This window comes from Anopheles merus, chromosome 3R (assembly GCF_017562075.2).
Source record: "Anopheles merus strain MAF chromosome 3R, AmerM5.1, whole genome shotgun sequence".
Classification (NCBI taxonomy): Eukaryota; Metazoa; Arthropoda; class Insecta; order Diptera; family Culicidae; genus Anopheles; species Anopheles merus.
In genome coordinates this window covers 8,521,193-8,538,817 of record NC_054084.1, presented here as the reverse complement: position 1 = coordinate 8,538,817, position 17,625 = coordinate 8,521,193, and the positions used below count along the sequence as shown (strand labels likewise).

Sequence of the window (17,625 nt, the reverse complement as noted above, 5' to 3'; positions counted from 1 at the left end):
TTGGCTTTCAGTTCCATACCTAGAGTGGATGTTTGTTATATGCGAAATGTTATGTTTGTATTGCACTGTAAATTGATAAGATTACAAACGATCATTTTGAAAGGGAACCCCAACAATAAATATGTAGTAAATAAAGTGGAAGATTATGCAAAATGCGAATAAAGGGTTTGATTATTGTCGGGAAAAGAAATCAACATCAAGTTACTAACGGATTATCCAAATAGTTCGATTTTAGATCGCTTGATTTCCAAGAATTTGTTCAATTTACGAACATCAAGGGTATTCCCCAACGGAGGGACGTCAAAAAGTTTGTTCGAATTATTGAGGGTAAATATTGGTTAGTCAAACATGTAAACGCCTAGCCTAATGTAGCTAAATGATACGCTACGATAAATGGTAGATCGCTGCTGCATTGACGGTTCGGATGACTCATTTGCTAGCAGCTGTTATAAACTGATCTGAGATGTTCTGGTGTTCTAGAAAATTGCATAAAATAAAGTGTGCTAACTGGTGTTTGATTTTGTGTCGCAATTGTGTGTGTTTTTTTATAATAAAGCTGCTTAAACAATGCCAATCAACCTCAAGCATACTTGTATACCGCATTTTTCAAATACAACTGTTCATGGCATCATCAGATTTTCTTGGTGTTGATGTTTGTTCGCAGTATAAAAGACAGTATCTCTTACTTATTAGTTCATAGAGTTCCTTAAAGTCGAGTAATCATGTTCAAGAAACTACTACTGATCGTTGGACTGGTCTGGTGTTTGATCTCTTTGGGTCAGGTAATCGTACTTAGAATAGACTGTCACACATGACCGCTCTGAGGAATCTAGCATCATTTAATCGCTTCTTATTACAGGCCCGAAAGGAGTCAACGGTGGAGGAGTGCGAGAAAAACATTGGCGATTCGTTGAAGGACCGTGTTTGCGAGCTACGCCAGTACACGCCCGTTAGCAGCGATGACATGGACAAGCACATGCAGTGCGTCTTGGAGGTGGTTGGATTTGTGGATGGAAATGGAGAAGTTAAGGTTAGTTCGTTTGAAGTACACATTTTAGAGAGAAAATAGACTAATGGAATCAATATCTTACCATTGTTACAGGAAAGCGTTCTGCTAGATTTGCTGCAGCGCGTCGACAGTGGCGTCAATCATGCGGCCAACATGAAGAAGTGTGTGACGGAAGCATCGACTTCGGGCAGTGACAAGAAAGCCAACACCTTCTACACGTGCTTTTTGGGTACGAGCTCATTGGCCGCGTTTAAGAATGCGGTCGACTACAATGAGCTACTGAAGGCTGGCAAGATGCAGACGAGCGATCCGTTCGATATGAACCGTGTGGCAGCGCTGATCAAGGAAATCGATGATGGTTTGTGCTAGTAGATTGGTTGAACATGTTTAAAGCAAAAGGAACAATGATGCAATACAAATAATCTATAGAGCAAGCAAAACAGATTATGGACTTTTTGTGTGTTAAGTTGCGCGTGACTTTGGGAAATGAGGGTCAGTGGATAGGAAAGATTATGATATTTGGATTCTTGAAAGAAGATCGTTTGCTATGGAGTAGCCAGATGACGAAACTCGTTGGGTGCTACAAGATAGAACTCGAATCATTTCAAGATGCCTGGACTGATTTATATGTCTGCTCTTGCAATATTAATAGTAAAACTCTCATCTTCATTATCTAAACGTCTATTTCGTCCACTTCATCGATCGCGTTTAACACCATATAAACAACCGATGTCGGATCATTCAAGTTAATGTGTATTGGGCAGTCTTGTGGTACAGCTGTCAACTCGCTCGACTTAACAACATGCCCGTCGTGGGTTCATATGGACCGCTCTACGTAGCAAGGAGTGAGCATCCTGCTGTGTGGAAAATAAATCTAATAATGCTGTGTTAATAATAAGTCTCGAAAGCCTGGCTAGATCGCATAGGCCGCTACGCCAAATAGAAAAATAAGGTTTTTTTAAAAAGAATTTGGTTTTTCCTTATATGTTTAAGCTGGCTTCATAAATTCTGTAATCAACTACTTTTTACTCTGATATGATAAAGCTTCGAGTGTATAATAGATTCCATGTAATGAAAAAGAATAAAAATTAAGTCACAGACATCCAGAAAGCAGTGTTTTCTGATGTTAGTTTTTATTCGTAAGGGTTTATAGAATATTACAAATGAAACATCGTGTAGGATGGCGTTCATATAGCAGCTTTCTTACACTAATGATTAGAACAGCTATTGCACTTCAATATACCATTTATTTTTTATATTTAAACAACACATTTGCTTACCTCTGCAAATATTACACGATAAATTCAATATTGATACAAGGCAAGTGGTTTTTCAATCCGATTGTCAATGAGTAAACAAGATACTAGAATATATAAGCATAAATTAATAGCTATCAGTTAAACAATAATCCTGAAGATCAAGGAGTGACATCATGATACGGCAAGTGATTATCAGCTTTTTTCTCGCAGTGTGCTGCTTAGCACTCGTGCAGGTAATCTATCATCAAGTATGTGCTTTGCCAGAAATTACAAATACAATTATTTTCCCGCAGGGTGAAACTGTGCAAGATTGTGAGAATAAGCTACCACCGTCGCTGAAGAGTAGACTGTGCGAGATCCGGCGGTACGAGATCATCGAGGGACCGGAGATGGACAAGCACATTCATTGCGTGATGCGAGCGCTCGACTTTGTCTATGAGGATGGTCGTGGAGATGTAAGTATTCCTCGTTTTTTATTTATTTAGTTTGTATTAAACGATTAGAAAAGAATCATAATTATGTTGTACTACCAGTACCATAAGCTGTACGATCCATTGAACATTATCGAGCTGGACAAAAGACACGATGTGAATCTTGAGAAGTGTATTGGCGAATGCGTACAAGTCCCGACAAGCGAGCGTGCTCACGTGTTCTACAAGTGTCTGCTGAAATCAACCACCGGACGCACGTTCAAGAAGGTGTTCGATCTGATGGAATTGAAACAGGCTGGCAAAGTGCCACAGCATCAACGGTACACTGCAGAGTTTGTGCAAATCATGAAGGATTATGATAAGGCATTAAACTGCTGAAATTGAAATGAAAACAGATGTAGCGATCAAAGGAACGTAATAAAGGGTATAATTTGAACAGCATGAATGAGTTGAATTGGTTGAGAGTATGGTAAATGGTTCATTGGCTTGTGAGCAACCCGATCAAACAACAACGATTTTGTTTAAACTCCATTTCTGTTTGCACAAGTGATCAAGTGTGATCATTACTTTCCACCCAAGCTGCACAAACACGGTGCTGTTGACAATTGTTACTGTGACAAAGGACTTGCCTTATCATTTCTTCTCATCTCTGGCCTATGATTTCCAAGGCATTGTCTTACTGCGATCGCACGACCATACCCTCAGTTGTAGTTTGATCTTCATAGAAATAGGTCGTTACACGCTATCATTATGGAGTGGTTCAGGAGGTACTTTGTGGTGATAGCATTAATTTGCCCCTGGATTATCGTTGAAACACTGGCAGTGAGCGATTGTGTGAGGCATGTTTCGGAGTCAGCTCGAAACACGGTCTGTGACGTGCGGCAGTATCGAGTAACGAAGGGAGTCGAGGCTGATCGATATGTACAGTGTTTTATGACTGCATTAGGCTTTGCTGACGAGAGTGGATCAATTCAGGTATGCGTTTGTAGGAAGTATATCAACAAAGACAACACCTTACATACTACCTTCTTCATGTTTGCCTCCAGAGATCTAACGTTCTAACAGCGCTGGATGCAGTAGAAACTCACGATGGCGTTTACACCGACGCTGTGGACGTTTGTCTGTCCAAGGCAAAGAAGCTGCCCGGTACCGAACGCTCCGGCTCCTTCTTCTCATGCATGCTTCGGACCGAGTCGGCCCAAAACTTCCGAGATGCTGTTGAGCTGCAGGAGCTGCGAGTGGCATCGAAATGGCCCGAAGGTGAACGGTTCGATCGCTCCAAAGTGCAGCAAATGATGCGCGAGTTGAACAGCCAGTTACGGTGCTAATAAAATGGTGAAATTCGGACGCATCCCTGTGCTGGGCGAATGTGAATAGTTATTGCGGTAGAAGATTCCTTAGCTCGTTAAGGTTCTAAGCGTTTAGTAACGTCCGCGCAAAGACTCCTGCAAAGTATAGCAGGTGTCAGCTTAGGGCGTAATGGTCTTAACACACGTTGGCATTTTATAGGCTCAATTAAATGTCACTCTTGGGAACATTGGGTCTCCTGTTTTCTTTTAATCCGTTTCCATCCTCTTTCCTTGCTTGCCGCTCCCGGCCTAGCCGGGCCTCTCTGATGGCAAATAAATATATAAATAATCTATTTTCGTAGGTGTGCAGTGCTGACTCGATGCGCTCGATCACTTGTTCTCCTTCTTACGCCAGTACCGTACGGTCAAGCAGAAGAAAGAGCCCACGCAACAGAGAATGGGAAGTGTTGGAGCTTTTCTTTATTTTAATTGAAAAATAGTAGTTGGAGCAGTGTTCGCTTGTGCCGTGGCTCTGTGGTTATCGCAGTAGCTGCCTTGCTGGGCCTCGCTCGGCCACTTAGCCGTCTCGTGATCACCAGCGCAGGCGCCAATTTAAATGGTGCAGCGAAATAAATGACTTCACTGGGCAGCATTCTGCATTCTATCTTAATTCGCACGCAGCAGCTTCAGGTGCACTACGCTCCAGAAACGTTCCGTTTCCTTGTACGCCTAGGAGCCGCACCGTAGCCGTAGGAGCATTGTTACTAGCAGGCTGAGGCTTTGCAGACCACAGCCAGCCAGCTTGTCCAGTTTTAATCGTTTGTCATAAAAATCAATTCTTCGCACTTAATTACCACAGTCCGCCAGCTTGCCCGCGCCACAAGAACGGTGTCCCGCTTGGACACAAAGCCGCCGTAGACTGCGAGAGTTTGTATCTATTTATTTTTTAATTGAAAATTGAGTTTTATGGTTTATTTGCACCCTCGGGTGAGTGGAGGGAGAAAGAGTCTGTATCGCTATGGCGCAGAGGAATGGTAAGGAATAATATGGTCGATAATAAAACCAGCAACCTGTGTATGTGTGTGTGTGTCGCGTCAGGTCCCGAGACGACGGTTCCATTTAACGATGGTGCAACTCGTTGCCATCCGCCCACAGTGTCGTGCGTGTCCCTAAGCATATCCAGTACCAAAGATAGCCAGGGTAGAGTAATGCGACCATTCAAGGTCACGCCGTAGTATCAGTTTTGATGGAGCAGACCGCACAATGCATTTTTTACACATCATCAGTCATCGTAGGCATCGCAAAAGAGTGTTTGGAAATCGGGAAGAGACGTTACAGCGTACGTCTTTGTTTGAGCGGTTTGTCAAGGATGACAGCTTTGCAAGGAGTTTGTGTTGATTTGAGTGCTTTTAATCCTCGATAAACCTACCAGCAAGTGGCTGCTGCTCATTGCAATGTTCCTTGTCCAGTGCCAGTATTTGTTGCCTCACTTGATCCCGATCGTATGGGAGGTTCTGCACGAGGAAGGTTAGATTGCCGGAGCGTACTTCACGGAAATCGAATGCCTTCTTGAACACTTCACTGTGGGAGCCGTCCAGTAGACAGCTGTACATGGCAAGACTCCGCCTGGGGATGTCATCCTTTTCGGAAGCATTTCTGGCACACTCTTCGATTGAATTCTTGGAAGCTTCATCTAACGTTTCGGTCAGTTCGTAGTCTCTGGCGATTTCTTTGACCTAAAATTGAGAATAATATAATACTAGGAACATAATTCACAAGCCATTTTCTTACATCAATTGAACTATTTGCATCGAGATATTGAAACCCTCGGAATATGCAAGCGATATGCCTTTCCATTGCCTCCGTATGGTTGCTTATCTGGTACGCTCGTATAAGACAAATGTCGTCCCACAGTTCTGCTGCCATTTGGAGCTCACAAAACTGGACCACCGTTTGGTTTAGTTTGCGAACTGAAAGAGACTGTCGAAAAGGATGATACTCTTTGTTTACAGAGAAGTTAGCATTACAAGTGGATACCTCATCGTCATACATATTCTGGAGCACCGTTTGATCGCGCAGAAAGAGTTGAAAGAATGAAGCTGAGTGATTGGTAAACAGCAGCTTAAGGGCGTCGTACACTTCTGCATCATTCGAGCCGTTTAGCGCTCCAATATTGTTCACTTCGTGTATAAAGTCGTCGACATCTTCCTCGCTCAGTGTCATCCATTGTTTGTACGCATTGTACTGCGTTCTCAAAATGTTTACCTACATGAATGAAACCGAAAATTTATCTACTTAACAGTTAGGATACTTAATTAATTCGAACTCAAGTTTTAATTAAGCTGCTCACATTGAAGCGCCTTTCCGACGAATCATAAAAACGCATCCGACCCAAAACACACTTCACAAACGCTGGCGTTCGTTCGACCCGATGCAGATAGCGCTCCCGGTTACCTCCCAACCAATCGGCAGCATCAGCACCACGATCACCACGGGATTGTTGCCCGCTGGCAAACAGTTCGAAGCATCGCAAGTGAGCAAACAGTGTGTCATCCGGTGATAATGCTTGTACAACGGGCTGCTGGCTCTGATGATTGCCCCACGATGGGCTTATCAGCGTGGTGGCAGCAAGTAGCAGATGCACCAGATGCACTGAGCGTGGCGTGAGCTGCATCACTGTAGAAACTGAACTGCACCAGCACGAGTCAGATTGGATACTGAGTGTGTTAGGAATTTTGCATTAAACTCGCGATAAACTGCAGCGTTTAGCGGGGGACAGTGATCGCAAGAGCAGCGATAGCCACTGAACGTTCCTTTAGGGGTTGTTATTGTTCCATAATTCCTTGTTTTTTAAATGGCCAATGGACAGTGCTTTTCTAGCGCCTACGCTTCAAACACCAAACCGCACGTACCGGTAGTGTGAAAATTTCATTCTATCACAGGTCCCTGGTACGATTGTGCACCATTTCGCCGCCTGCAATCGTGTACCGGACGCGGGTCACGCTCGCCGATATCCCTCCCGCGCGAGGCTACACTCTCACGATCTCAGGCGCCGCGACGCGTCACCGTTTGCACCCATCCAAGCCTTTTGCCCACCCAAAACAAAACCTCAAAAAAAGCATAGCTTTTCCTACCCCTTTGAGTTTCAGCACCTTTGCCCGGTGTGTCGGGTTTCTCACCGACGAAATCGGAATCGGAAGGCTAGGGTTTGTCTGTTTTTTGCCAATCCTTTCCACGTGATACCCGTGGGAAATTGGCGCACCGATTGGGTTGGCTCACGGTGTGATGATAATTAAAAACAACAACGCCTCTCCATGTGGACGGTGAAGCGATTATTCGATTGAAAGTTGGTCGTTTTGTTGTTGTTGTTGTTGTTGGTAAGCAGCTTGATCAGTTGGCGAAGAAAGTAGCCCGATCGTGGTCGTGCCGAACCGATTACCCAGTGGTGTAGCCCCATAGACAACGATCGCAACGAAGCGTGTTGTGTTTAATTTTTCCATAATGTTGTGAGTGGTCCTTTAGTTTTGGCTCGGTGGCGTCTCCGAAACGCGTACAAAAGGTATCCAGCGGATTCACTTTCTTCGATGACGTATGATTGACGGCTCTGGAAGCCGTCGGTGCATGTGTTTGTGTGTGTGTGTGTGTTTGGGGAGAGCATGTTTTGATGGGGATCTTGTGCTGAATAATCGGGGTGAAAAGGGTCGTCTGTTGGGTTAAATTGAATTATCACAAGCGTTTGAGGAGGGATATTTTGTGGATCATTTTTTGCTGTGTGTGCGGATGATCAAGCTAATCAATAGTTACGTCTTAATAGAAATAGGGATCTATGGAACCCACTTGCTGTTGGTTGGCAGGATGATGAAGGTTCAGGAAGGATAAAATTATTGAAAATGCAAAAAAGGCGATTATCATTTTTAAAATGATATATTTTGGACAAGCACTTTTCGAATTTATTATTGATACATAACATTTAATTGTGTGGCTTTACTGTACCTTAGAAAATTGCATAATTTTCCATTCACAAAAAGCCTATTCCTGCTGGGCAATAAATAAAATCATCCCAATGTCCAATTCATCAACACTCATTTACAAACTGTTTATTCCCTTCTATCCATAGTTTGAGCATCTTTCCCTATCTGTCGCCTACCCTTTTGTTTTTCCATGAACCCACACAAACATATGAATAGAATCCACCCCAACAGACATACACAGAAAAATACATAATCAATAAAAGTATGTCGTGCCCTTGTCGTGGGAAATTAAATAGAAATAAAGAAATCAAACGTATGCTTCCTGCATCGCAGTGCTTCGAACGCCGCAGTGCCGATCAAACATCAACCCTCATGGGAGAAAAAGTGCTTCAACCGAACCGCGCACAGCGGGATGGGGTGAAATGTGTTGTACCACGGGGACATTCAGAGGGCTGAAGTTGTTCATCTCGTCCCCTGTGTGACTTATATGATGGCGAACGAATTAACTTGCCAAGATGAACACATCGAGAACACCTATGATGGGGTGGATCGTGTCGACCCGAGCATCCTGTGGGTTCCCCCGAGCCAGCATGGGGGCATTCGGTCGGTGGCCGGTGGCCGGTTCGATTTCGTAACACTGGTTGCACACTGGTTGTCGGGCGGTTTTTTTTATCTAAACCAAGCCACCAAACAACCGACGCCATTCATTTCGCGCCTCAGTTAGGCTAATGTTTGCTGTGCCGCGGCGACAAAAAAAGGAGCCTCCTGCCAGTCTGCCAGTCACCGTGTTCCGTCTGGGAGTTATAAAATTAAATAAAACCACTGCACTGCCGCCGAGAGTGCAACCGAAAGGGACGGAACCCGGAGGGAGGAACAAATCAGTTAGAAAAAATGAAATGCATCGCGCATCGCGCACCACACGTGAAACGCAATTGACCTCCCGGTGTTTGGTTAGTGCGCGGTGTGCGCGTTTAGGAGCAAAACCGACCGGTGAGTAAATATGCGATGTTGGCAGAGAGTGAGGCGGAAGAAAAAAAAGTGCACTTACACATACTTTGCGGGGACAGGATTACTGTTTGGCGAGTTATTTGCATACCCTGACATCGGGGTGCATCGCGATGTACGCGAACGGGACACACCTTAAGGTGGACACGTTGAAATGGGGGATTGGCACTGCTAGTTGTGAAAGTGAAACGGAAAAAAAAGTTCCATCTTCTAATTTAAAATTGAATTTAAAAAACTGCAACAAAAAACTGTTCCATTATCTTAATCGCCACAATACCAGTGCCTTCTTATCACACAACACAAATCACTGTCAGTTCGCGTGCGCCATCAGGCGGGCCCATCATTTATCACAATCGAGTGGCAGAATAGTGGCCTAGTTTAGGGTTGATTTATGCCTGTATCTATCAGTGTCTATCTGTGTACTTTCCGGTGTTCTGGTCCCACGATATGGATCGGCCTTCTGTGCGTGTGAGTGTGCTCGCGCGCGCGCCTCGTACGTATGTTGTTGACATGATTTGCCAAAGTTTGCGGTGACCGAAGGTGAAGGATTGATAAGCGGGATGGGTTGGGTTTTTCGGGTGAAGTTTGTTGGCACAACAACGAAAAAAAAAGAGCCTAATCTCTCAAACAGCCAGACAGTATAGCGTCTAAGGGATGTTGGTGGACAAAAAGGTAAGCAAACGAAGCAGAACGTTGCCAAGAAGAAGTTGCGTTTTAAAAGGCTTTGGTTGAAATTGGGTCGAAAGAGGGTAAATTGATGTGGCAAATGGAATTGATTCTGGAGACTTGAGAGTTTGGAGAGATTGTTTGGGATTTGTGTGCGATGTTAATCTTCATGAAGATTTGAGACAGTGTGTGAAGTTTTATATATTTTTGGTGACGATTACAACAGTTTGATGTATTTAAATGTTGTTTCAAGTCTTTCGTAAGAACTGAACACTAACTAAACTAATTAAACACTAACTAACCCAATGATTTGAATATCCATACGCTCTTCCAAGCTCGCATTTTTGTCCTCTTCTGGAAGTACACGATAGCTTAATAACAGTCGGGTCTCACGTGAGAACACTTTGGTTATTATTCTTACCATAACTCATCCGCTGGATGTCGCTGGAAAGAACAGCAAAAAGATTGTCACAATTTATTCCATGCAACCTCTGTCACAAATCTTGTACGATATCATTTAAATCACAATTAAAGCACTTACGCGCGTGATATGCATCGCTTCTGTGGTACTTCTTGCGCACTGCCTGTTCTTTCCCCGAGTTGGTGAACAAACAAAACGCGAAGAAAACTGCATGCTGCACTTGCTCGTCTGATTACCGTTTTGGGTGGTGTGGTTTGTGCGCGGTGGGGCGAATTTATAATCTCCATCCCTTGATCCAAATCTGGATCGGTGGACACTCTCTCCATCCTTCTGCTCCGCGTTCGTGTACGACGGTAAGTAAGCTAATAAATTGAAACCGTACCTTCCCGGCAAGGGGTCACCTTTCGGGGCGGGGGGAGCGAGTGCGCAGCGAACCACACCGAATGTCGCCGCCGTTGCACTGTGCACCGTAGCCTGTGTCGCACAGCCTCCACAGCGCCTCTCTCCATTAATCAGTTCAGTTTTGATAATTTTGTTTACACATTTTCTGCATACATCCGCGGATTCACACCGCCAGATGCGAGGCGTCGGGGATAGCGGGGTTGTTATTTAATGCCCGGTCCCGGTGGCGAAGATGCTGGGGCTGGGTTGATGACGATGACAACAGCGGCTTGAGCCGCTTGAAAATGGTCACCCAGAACACCATGAGCGGTGGACAGCCCAAGGGAGGAAAGAGCCGGCACTGGCACACCAACACACACGATAAACAAGAGTGCAAAAAGTGTAATTGAGCGAGAGATAGAGAAAGAGAGTCAGAGAGAGAGAGAGAGTGCTGTGTTTGGTGCGCGATTGTGTCCCCGTTTTTTGCACTGTTTTTTTTCCTGCCACCGCCAGGTTCATGCTTCTTGATGCAATATGATCACCCTGAAAGCGCAGCGTAAGATCACTTGACATCAAAATGCTTTTAATTAATTAGCGTTTAGGGTAGCCGGTCGGCACTCAGCCCCCGGTGTGTGTGTGTGTGTGTGTGTGTGCATGGTCTGTGGCGGATCGCGTACGCGCGCACACGCGGTTTTTGAAGACGTCCAGCTGTGGGTGCTGTGGTGTGCCGTATCCCGCCGTCCTGCGGCTGCGAAACTGGATCTCCGCTGGCAGACCGCACGGAGGTTGGGGGAGTTTCGGAGCTTTTTCGGTTGGCCGCATCGCAGGCACCAGCAGCCCAGAAGGTCCAGAAGGTGCGGTCGCGTAATCCATTTATCACGCCTTCCCAACTTCCCCCGTACCGCGCGCGACGTTCGTAAGTCGCTGGTGACGCTGATAGTGTGTGCTGAGCATAAGACTCACTGGTAGCGAGGGAACGCTTTTATCCGGAACCGGTTTCCTGGTTGTAGCAACACCGGGACCAACAGAGCTCTCTGGTAAGTGGGCCTTCGGGGGCTTTTCTCCTTCCCTTCTGAAGCTGATGGATAGATCGGTAACACCGGCTATCAATACCCGAATACAAAGCGGTCGATCCAATCTGTAGCATTGTTCTATCGTAACTTCAAAAGCGGTGCAACTGAAAGGCCCCCTGAAGGCATCTTTCTCACGGCTCTAATTGATCAATTAGAAGCAAATGGAAGTTCCCGTTTGCGAGGGGGACACTGATCCTACGCGGACAAACGATCGAGATCATTGACACTGATCCGCAGACACCAAAAACACAACAACACTCCGAGCCCGGGTTCCACTTGTTCGTCCGAGAAGTTAGCGCTAAAAACGAACATCGAAAGTGAGTCATCGACGGAGGTGTGGCCGTGTGTGATCTTGTTCCGAAGAGGTGATCAGAGAGTGTTGGTGAAAAATTGGCATTCGACAGAGACACTACGAACGCTTTGCTAATCCAATTTAAGCAACTGCGTGGAAGTGGTGTTTTGGCTGGTTCCTGCGACAGTGACAGGTTGCTTACAATGTGTCTGGAGAAAATCAAATGAAACACCGTCAGGTGGAACACGGGAGGATTAAAAGGTACACCGTTCTTTCGGTTGTTTTCGAGGTGCCTCAGTTCTAGATAAGAAAGTAACTGTTTTCATCCCCTCCTGAGACCTCGGCACGATGTATTCCAGCCGAGCAGATCGCCACTCAGACATTGAATAAAACCCCTGGACCATCCCAGGATCGATATAATTAAGATCGTGACCTGTCATCGCGAGAAATATTCCAATCAAATTCCTTCCACTCGACTCACTAAAACGTATTTCGACCACGACCCCACGGGGCCGGCTGTGGTGAAACTTTCCCAGGACGCCGGGACCACAGGCCACAGCTCATCCGATCGGTTGCGCATCGATTAATCTTGGTGTGAACGGTATGTGTGTTTCGCGGGGAGTTTTTTTTAGGCGAAAGGAGTCGAAAGGCGGCAGCAGTATACATGCGCACGGACGACAACGACGACGACGACCTCCTAGGTATCGGTTACGTCTATTGACAGCCCCTGTCGAAGGTCCGCTTGCCTGTGAGAGATGGAGCATTTCGGTGGCGTTCCCAAGCGCATTGATCTACTTTTCCAGTTAGTTATCTCTCTCTCTCTCTCTTTCTTTCTCTGTCCTCTCCCGATACACAGCTAGGTGGACAAAACGTGCGCGAGTGGTAGACTTCACCGATCTCGATGACGATTATGATGATCAATTATGCAAAATGCGACTGATCACGGGATCAAGTTTGTTTTTGGGAGTGGATTGGAAAGGGAAGAGCTGCTGGGTTGTACGGCACTCGCAACCGCTGCCGCAGATTAGTGTCAAGCGTGTTGATCGTGTATTTTGGGGTGGAATTTGGAGCAGTTTTTGGGTCCCAACTAAGAGGTGGCCGTGCAAGTATTGTCGTCGATGTCGTATTGTCGTGCTGAGTGTCGTGGGAAATTTCAATGTTCAGCAAAATCTCTGGTCTGGTATTGAAGAAGTCGGAAAAGGAAGTTGCAAGAGAGAGCCGTTCAAGGTTGTAGTTGATATATTTCTTGTTTTGATAACGTTGGAGCTCCAGACATTGAAGTAAATAGATCTTTTCTTAGAAACTGCTGTTTTGTGACAGAAATAAAAAATCCACTCAGCATTAGGAAATTGCCCGATCAAAGCACCCTGGCTGGCGCTAGCGCGTGGTCACGAACGCGATCATAAATCAAATTTGCCAGCGACATAATCTCCACGAACGGGCAATGCCAACTCGCGTGTAGTCGCGTTAGTCATATATTTGTTTACTAATTAAATAGCCTCTACTGCCAGGGTTGGAACCGGCCGTATGCCAACCGACAGCCGTGCAGTAGATAGCAGCAGCTCCGATTAGCCTCGCTTTGCGAAAAGGGTAAGCCTGGCAACCGAGGTAAGGCGAAAGAGGTAAGGGGCAATACCCGCGGCGGCCACTATCATGGCTAATCAATTGACACATTTGAAATCGGCCTGTAGCGGCCCACTGGGCCAGTAGATATGGCTAATTTATGCTTCACATATTTATCATTGGTGCGCACGCAATTAGATCGTGTGCGTTGATCGAGAGCCGCCGGAGGGGGCACCCCGTGGTGGTAGAGATATATGTATGTGAGTGTGTGTGCAAATATTGCAAAAAAATGGATAAAGAAAAAGGTAAAGCAGCAGCAACCCCACCCGCGGAGGTCTCGTTTGAGGATGACTTCACACTCTGATCGATGTCGAACATTGAATTCGACACTTTCTCAGAAGGTGACGACCATGACGATGACCACACCTAGTTGCTGCAGAAGAAGGTGATTGGGACCGCCAGAAGGCGACCTTTTGCTTTGATGGCTTATCGTGTAAAAAAGTGCCCAACGGCCAATAACCTCGCGTTTGAGGCTGGGTGTGGTCGCAGACATTAACGGTGTGTGTCGGTGGCACGCGTCGTGGTGATAATTAAATCGACTTCAATTTCTTACCCCCGTGTGGCCGTGTGTTGCACGTGGCGCCCGGGGTTGAAGGGAGCAGTTGATAGCACGGTGCTAGAGCTAGACTGTGCTTTATTTTAGCTGACTCACTGGTAAAGAGGATGGAGAGCACGCGCTTCTTCCAGACTTGTGGGAGCCTAAACGGGCTACTGTTTGATGTTTGATTGAGATAACGATGGGGATGTTAACTTTTTCGGGAAAAATAGGTCCAAATGAAGCAATTTTATTAGCTTGTTTGTGGTATGCTGATTGTATCTTGTATTTCACACACATTGTCAGCAGCTAATGGAAGTCAAACTTTCTTTAGAAATGGACAGTAGTGTTTAGATGCTTCATTTCCTCCTTAACCTGTTCTGGACCTTCGTAGACCTTTCCTCGTAGTAGAAAGGCGTAGTCGGCAGATCGTAGTTCGTGGAAGTCAAACGCATTCTTGAAATCTTCCTTCACAGGGCTTTTCAGCAGGCAGGAATAATAATCGTACGCTTGCGTACCGGTGCAGCTTGCCAGCACTGATCGCACCTTAGGCTCCAGGTCACTCTTATTGATCAGGTTGAAGTCACGCACCACCTCATCAACCTGCAATTGGATTACACTCACTATACACAGCTTCTCATTGCTAGTCGTAAAACAACTCACCTTCAAACCACTGTCATCCATATAGCGCAACCCGCGGAAGATACAATCGATCACTTTCTTGAACTGCGAACTACCCGAAAGTTCATAGTTGCGGCCTCTCTTCCATTCCTTCTTGTTGTATCCGCCCCATATCTTCTTCGCGCAGTATGCAAAGAAGGACTCGCCTTTCTGCTTGATTTGTGGCATTGCGGCATAGATTTTAGCTGCTCCCTCAACCGTACCGTGGTACAGTTTGCGGGAAAGATCCACAAACTTGTTGTGCACCGGGAGATAGGCGTTATATAGCGCAACGCAGCTACCATCTCCAGCATTGATAGAAGCGAGGGCTTGCTGGTATTCGGTGACTTCCCTGGGGTTGGCTTCATTGAGTGTTTTGTATGCTTCGTGCTGAACGGGGATCCTTTCAGACTAATCGGAGCAATAATTTTAAGTCTTTTTTGAAAGGTAATGTCCGACTTTAAACTTACCTTAAATGCCTTGTCCTTTTCATCATAGAGTTGCAGACCGATCAGTACACATTTGGCGTAACAGTGTGTGACAGCATCGTTGGGTTCCAGCTTCCAAGCGTTCCATGATTTTAGGTAAGTTGCACGGCTTGATCCAGCGGGAAGGTGATCTTCGTAGCAGCGCTTGTACACATACAAGGCCTGTTCAGGATCCAACGCTTTCCAAGGTTGTGCTGCCTGAGAAGTGAGGCATTATTTGCTAAAAAATAACTTGACCGGATGAACCTTAGACCTACCTGCACAAACAGTTGAAGAAAAATTGACAACACTACTGGTGCCACAATCATTTTAAATGAATGAGAATACTCGCTGTTTCTACTAGAACTGGTCGACAACGATCTGAACTCGCTCTTTTGTACCAAGTATCTTTCCCCTGGAATCAATTAGAACAGCTGGATTACATATGTTCAAAGTGTTTACACATCCACCAGCCGATCCGCTAAGCTATAATGAGCAATGCCTAATGACAACAGTTGTGTTCAAACAGACCTTCAATATCATGTTGTAGTATTGTTTGCGGACTTGCCTGATTTGCATGTATAATAGGAACACAAAGCAGAGCTGGTAACAGATTTACAAAAGGAGACACATTAGAGCTTTTGATAGAGAGCAATTTTTTTTGAAAAAGTTCTGACATAAATATTTATTTGAATAGATCGAGTACAACGTTGTATCGAAAAAAGGAAAGGAATAAAAAAACAATGAGAAAAAAAACAAAACAAAAATGTAGTATGAATGTTTTAAGGAATGGCCTACCAAAACCTTGCATTACGGCAGTGGTACATACCATAGAAATCCAATATCTTGTGCATCGGAATAGTAACTACCAGCGAGTATAAAGTTAATCTTATGCTATGCAAAACCAGCTTTGTTGGATTTGAAATGTTTGTAAGGCATATAAAAGTAGCCTGATTGTCAATTAGCTCTTCTATTTGATAATTTCGATCATTTTCAAGACCAATGACTTAATATTTATGAATCTATTTGCAATTGCGTTAAATCGACTCAAAAACTAATGTATGTTCAAAGCTTTTTATTGACTTCGCAATCGCTAAAAATATGCCAACCTTTAAGGTTCAATAGTTTAGTTTCTTCAGCTCTTCCTTAACCTTTTCCGGGCCTTCGTAAACTTTTCCCATCGCCAGATAGCCGTAGTTTGCGGATCGTAGTTCGTGGAAGTAGAAAGCATTCCTAAAGTCTTCCTTCACAGAGCTGTTGAGCAGGCAGGAGTAATAATCGTACGCTTGCGTTCCGGTGCAGCTTGCCAGCACTGATCGCACCTTAGGCTCCAGGTCACTCTTATTGATCAGGGTGAAGTCACGCACCACCTCATCAACCTGCAATTGAATCAACTTCACTGTATGCAATCTTTCAATTCAATACGTTAAAATCTCACCTTCAAACCACTATCATCCATGTACCGAAAACCACGGAAGACACAATCCATTGCATTCCTAAACTCTTCCTTATCACCAAGCTCGTAATCGCGCAACTTCTTATATCCTTCCTTTCCATTTACACCCAAAGCCTTCTTCGCACAGTACGCAAAGAAAGACTCTTCCTGTTTCTTGATTTCTGGTTTTGCTTCATAGATTTTAGCTACACTGCCAACTGTTCCATGGTATATTTTCCGAGTAACACCGACATACTTGTTGTGCACGGGGAGGTAAGCATTGAACACCTCCGCGCAGCTACCACTTCCGGCATTGAGCGAGGATAAGGCTTGCTGTAACTCGTTGACTTTGCTGGATTCGACCTCGGTAAATGATTTGTAAGCTTCATGCTGTACGGGAACCGTTTCGGGCTGACCGGAAGGAGGGTATGGAATTGTATCAGTTTGATAAAAAAGAAGAGTTGCAAGTCAAAGTTACCTTAAATGTTTTGGTCTTTTCGTCGTACATTTGCAGACCTGCCAGCGTACACTTAACGTAGCAGTGTGTGACGGCATCGTTGGGTTCCAGCTTCCAAAATTTCCATGTTTTCAGATAAGTTTCCCTGTTCGGTCCCGATGGAAGGTGATCTTCATGACAGCGCTCGTACACGTACCATGCCTCTTCAGGATCCAATGCTTTGAATGCTTGTGAGGCCTAAAATATGTGAAACTTTAAAGTTTTCTAAATCTCAAAACTGTATAACCGGGCCAAACCTGCGCAAACAGCTCAAGAAGAATAAAAAGCAACACTCCTGTCACGAACATTGTAAGCAACTTTAGACAATACTTGCGTCCACTATAATCAATCGACAACGATGTCTGCTAGCTGTTTGCCAGAGCAATGTCCAATGTTAACAGTTGTGTTCAAACAGATCGGCAGCTTGCACAGTAGTCATAATGTGGTAATATTGTTTGCCGTCTTGCTTGATTTGCATGCATAATACGAGCACGAAGCAGAGCCGGTGACAGATTTACAGATCTAGTGATTAATCCAATGCTCAGTGACAAAGTCGTTGACTAAGTGAGACAGACTGGAGCTGTTTATCGCAACACCATCTCGAGCCATTTA

At 45.1% G+C, this 17,625-nt stretch overlaps 6 protein-coding genes across 7 annotated transcripts; 3 read left to right on the top strand and 3 right to left on the bottom strand.

Annotated features, from left to right (window-relative positions):
* The first annotated feature begins 712 nt into the window (after positions 1 to 712).
* LOC121596962 (37 kDa salivary gland allergen Aed a 2-like) lies at positions 713 to 1,446 on the top strand. Its single transcript, XM_041922388.1, has 3 exons — positions 713 to 782; positions 860 to 1,030; positions 1,103 to 1,446. The coding sequence occupies exons 1-3, from the start codon at positions 723 to 725 to the stop codon at positions 1,376 to 1,378; spliced, it is 507 nt and encodes a 168-aa protein (XP_041778322.1). The 5' UTR covers positions 713 to 722; the 3' UTR covers positions 1,379 to 1,446.
* A 956-nt stretch (positions 1,447 to 2,402) lies between these two features.
* LOC121597805 (37 kDa salivary gland allergen Aed a 2-like) lies at positions 2,403 to 3,137 on the top strand. The gene is made up of 3 exons (XM_041923955.1): positions 2,403 to 2,501; positions 2,562 to 2,723; positions 2,802 to 3,137. The coding sequence occupies exons 1-3, from the start codon at positions 2,442 to 2,444 to the stop codon at positions 3,075 to 3,077; spliced, it is 498 nt and encodes a 165-aa protein (XP_041779889.1). The 5' UTR covers positions 2,403 to 2,441; the 3' UTR covers positions 3,078 to 3,137.
* On the bottom strand, positions 3,001 to 6,693 carry LOC121597803 (37 kDa salivary gland allergen Aed a 2-like). 2 transcript variants are annotated; one of them, XM_041923952.1, is made up of 5 exons: positions 6,339 to 6,693; positions 6,026 to 6,253; positions 5,780 to 5,968; positions 5,418 to 5,724; positions 3,001 to 3,070 (listed from the first exon to the last, which is right to left on the bottom strand). In XM_041923952.1, exons 1-5 carry the CDS (start codon positions 6,660 to 6,662, stop codon positions 3,066 to 3,068), a joined length of 1,053 nt encoding a protein of 350 aa, XP_041779886.1. In that variant the 5' UTR covers positions 6,663 to 6,693; the 3' UTR covers positions 3,001 to 3,065. The 2 variants fall into 2 exon arrangements, with proteins under 2 accessions (XP_041779886.1, XP_041779885.1); XM_041923951.1 differs by lacking the exon at positions 3,001 to 3,070 and having other exon boundaries at positions 4,105 to 5,724.
* On the top strand, positions 3,385 to 4,226 carry LOC121597804. Its single transcript, XM_041923954.1, has 2 exons — positions 3,385 to 3,674; positions 3,746 to 4,226. Exons 1-2 carry the CDS (start codon positions 3,450 to 3,452, stop codon positions 4,025 to 4,027), a joined length of 507 nt encoding a protein of 168 aa, XP_041779888.1. The 5' UTR covers positions 3,385 to 3,449; the 3' UTR covers positions 4,028 to 4,226.
* Positions 6,694 to 14,185: 7,492 nt separating the features above from the next.
* LOC121596915 (37 kDa salivary gland allergen Aed a 2-like) lies at positions 14,186 to 15,434 on the bottom strand. The gene is made up of 4 exons (XM_041922306.1): positions 15,361 to 15,434; positions 15,086 to 15,301; positions 14,619 to 15,026; positions 14,186 to 14,558 (listed from the first exon to the last, which is right to left on the bottom strand). The coding sequence occupies exons 1-4, from the start codon at positions 15,409 to 15,411 to the stop codon at positions 14,286 to 14,288; spliced, it is 948 nt and encodes a 315-aa protein (XP_041778240.1). The 5' UTR covers positions 15,412 to 15,434; the 3' UTR covers positions 14,186 to 14,285.
* Positions 15,435 to 16,200: 766 nt separating this feature from the next.
* On the bottom strand, positions 16,201 to 17,321 carry LOC121597217 (37 kDa salivary gland allergen Aed a 2-like). Its single transcript, XM_041922818.1, has 4 exons — positions 17,271 to 17,321; positions 16,996 to 17,211; positions 16,521 to 16,928; positions 16,201 to 16,461 (listed from the first exon to the last, which is right to left on the bottom strand). Exons 1-4 carry the CDS (start codon positions 17,319 to 17,321, stop codon positions 16,201 to 16,203), a joined length of 936 nt encoding a protein of 311 aa, XP_041778752.1.
* Positions 17,322 to 17,625: the final 304 nt, after the last annotated feature.